The 2,696-nt window shown below is 53.0% G+C and overlaps 1 protein-coding gene across 1 annotated transcript in view; it reads right to left on the bottom strand.

Moving 5' to 3' along the window:
- The window catches only part of COL4A2 (collagen, type IV, alpha 2), a 220,499-nt gene that overhangs the window by 37,365 nt on the left and 180,438 nt on the right, over positions 1-2,696 (bottom strand). The window contains exons 33-34 of the mRNA XM_011989799.1: positions 2,260-2,382; positions 1,765-1,946 (exon numbers count right to left, since the gene is read on the bottom strand). Coding sequence (XP_011845189.1) covers positions 1,765-1,946; positions 2,260-2,382 — 305 coding nt within the window. The remainder of the gene's footprint in view (positions 1-1,764; positions 1,947-2,259; positions 2,383-2,696) is intronic.

The raw sequence follows: 2,696 nt of genomic DNA, 5'->3' as shown, positions 1-2,696 counted from the left end.
AAAAAAAAAAAAAAAAAAGCTCCTTTGTTGGAGGAAGGGGGAGAGTATCCACAGGTACCTTTGTTTAGATAATGCTCTATTTTTCTTTCTCAAAGTTTACTTTTCTGAGGCATAACTTAAATACAGTCATGTCCACTCATCTTAAATGCACAGCTCAGTGCATTTGAACTCATGTGTCACTGAAAGACACAGAACACTGTCAGCACTCCATGATAACCCCACCTAAAGCAGCCGTGCTCCCAATACCCCATCAAACAGCCTTGTCAGTTCCTCAACTGCACATCAATGAAACTGAATCATGTGTCCTTTGCTGTTTCTGGTTTATTTTGTTCCACATAAAGTTTGGAAATGAAGTTAGGTTGTTGGATTTTACCAAGAATTCTCGTTTATTGCTGCGTGTGGAGATAAAATGCACACATAATGCTGTGTCTGGTCAGAATAGACCATGTTCATTTATTCTTTTCCCTGTTGGTGGACATTTGGGCTGTTTTCTAGTTTCGAGCTGTTATGAATAAAGTCCTTTGGACGTTGTTGGAGGTGTCTTTGGTAGACACAGGCATCTTTCTTTTTTCTTTTTTCTTTTTTTTTTGAGATGGAGTCTTGCTTTGTCAGCCAAGCTGGAGTGCAATGGCGCAGTCTCGGCTCACTGCAACCTCCGCTTCCTGGGTTCCAGCGATTCTTCTGCCTCGGCCTCCCTAGTAGCTGGGATTATGAGCTAATTTTTTATATTTTTGGTAGAGACGGGGTTTCACCATGTTGGCCAGGGTAGTCTCGACCTCCTGATCTCAAGTGATCTGCCTGCCTTGGCTTTCCAAAGTGCTGGGATTATAGGCAAGAGCCACTACACCTGGCTGGCATCTTTCTTTTTTAAAGTGACCTGAATAGCACACACAGACTGTCTAGAAGATCCTCTCAGCTGCAGATTTTGGGAGTGAGGGGAGGAAGACCCCTGAAGAATTCTGTACACCAAGGTGGGCCAGACACACAGGCAGGCCCTGGCCTGCCACTAAGGGTTCACACCAAGGGGCCCAGACCTTCTGATCTGCTCCAAATGTGCCCATCCCCCTGGGAAGGCCAGCCGCGGGCTGGGGACTGTGAGAGTACACTATCCTTACATGAAAGAGGCTAGAAATGGAATTCTAGGAAATGCAATCTATGGGGAGCCATGCTGTGCTATGTTATATACACTGTTTATACAGCACTCAAGAAAACTGCAAGGTAGCTACTACCCTCATTCCGCAGCTGAGGGAGAAGGTGTGGAGAAGAGAGCCCTGCCCGGGTCAGGGCCATCATTGTTACCATCACAACAGCGTGTCTGGGCCCACGTCAAGTGCTCAACAGACATCTGCTGAACAAAGGCTGAGTGAATGGCGGCCTGGATGGGAAGCCAGGCTGCCTGGCCCCAGGTCTACACTGTGATTCAGCCATGGGCTCTCAGGCCTGGTGTCACTGATGTGCTCAATTTCAGAGCTCCGATCCCTGAAAATTCAAGTTTTCTTCTCTCAAGGACCCCATAAAAATGCAGACAACATGCTTCACCCAGCACAAGCCCACAGGAGGGCCACAGCAGCTGGGTGGCCTCACACCACATCTGCACAGTGTCCACGTGCAGCAGCTCCTTACAGGGCTGTGTGGACCGCGCCAAGCCTGAGGCTGCCCTGAACCTGCCGCTGACACTCTCACCCTAGCAAATGCCAGACCAAAGCATGTTCATTAACAAGCAAAGGGGAGAGGAGCTCACAGAACAAGGGGAGTTCCACTCACCCGGCTTCCTATGAATCCTGGGAACCCTGTAATTCCAGGGGGGCCAGCCACCCCAGGGAATCCTGGCAAACCAGGGATGCCCGGGGCTCCGATGTCTCCCTTGACTCCTTTGATGTGGCCGGGCCTCCCAGGCAGCCCAGGGATTCCTGACAGTCCTGGGATGCCTGGCATTCCTTGGATACCTGCAGGAAGACCCTAGTGTGTAACACTCTGGTGAGGACGCAGCACCTGCCCTCCCGAAGTTTTCAATGTTGCAGCCTGGATGCATTTTGCTATCCTAAGTGCTGCAAATCTTAAGATGGGAAAGCGAGGTTACTCAGGCATCAGACAACAACCCTGCACGGGCTGTGGACAAACGGGCTGCCCAGAGACGAAAAGCACGAAGAAAGCCAGGTGTAGGGCACGGGCGTCTCTGGGGAGGGAGAGCAGCAGGAGCTGGGGCAGGCTGGGGCAGCAGGGACTAGGGAGCCCCTGGCTGCAGGTCAGAAGACTCACCTTTGGCGCCCAGGTACCCTTTCAGTCCCATAGGCCCTTCGTCTCCTTTCTCTCCTTTAATGTCTTTCATTCCGGGCAGGATGATGGGAGGTGGTCCTGGGGGCCCAGGGTCCCCTCGGCTGCCTGGAAGGGAAGAGAGTGCTGTCATTTTCTGGGGGCTCCAGACCACGCAGGAGAACACAGGTGGAGACCTGGTCCCTGAGGCACGGGGGCTGCGCGTCTCCCGCAAGCGGGGAAGCCTCGGAGAGAGACCAGGGGCGCCGGAGAAGCCTCTCCTGTGTCCATCGGAGCAGTCGGAGTTGGGGCTGGCTCCAGGGTCCTGGGCCTGGGGCCGGAGTCACGGAGCACACAGCACCACAGTGGGTGGATGTGCCTGCCAGCGACGCACTGAGCACACAGCACCACAGTGGGTGGATGTGCCTGCCAGCGACGCACTG

Source organism: Mandrillus leucophaeus, unplaced genomic scaffold, assembly GCF_000951045.1.
Source record: "Mandrillus leucophaeus isolate KB7577 unplaced genomic scaffold, Mleu.le_1.0 Scaffold363, whole genome shotgun sequence".
Taxonomy (NCBI): Eukaryota; Metazoa; Chordata; class Mammalia; order Primates; family Cercopithecidae; genus Mandrillus; species Mandrillus leucophaeus.
Note: the sequence above shows the minus strand (reverse complement) of the source record. Positions and strands in the feature narration are given on the sequence as shown.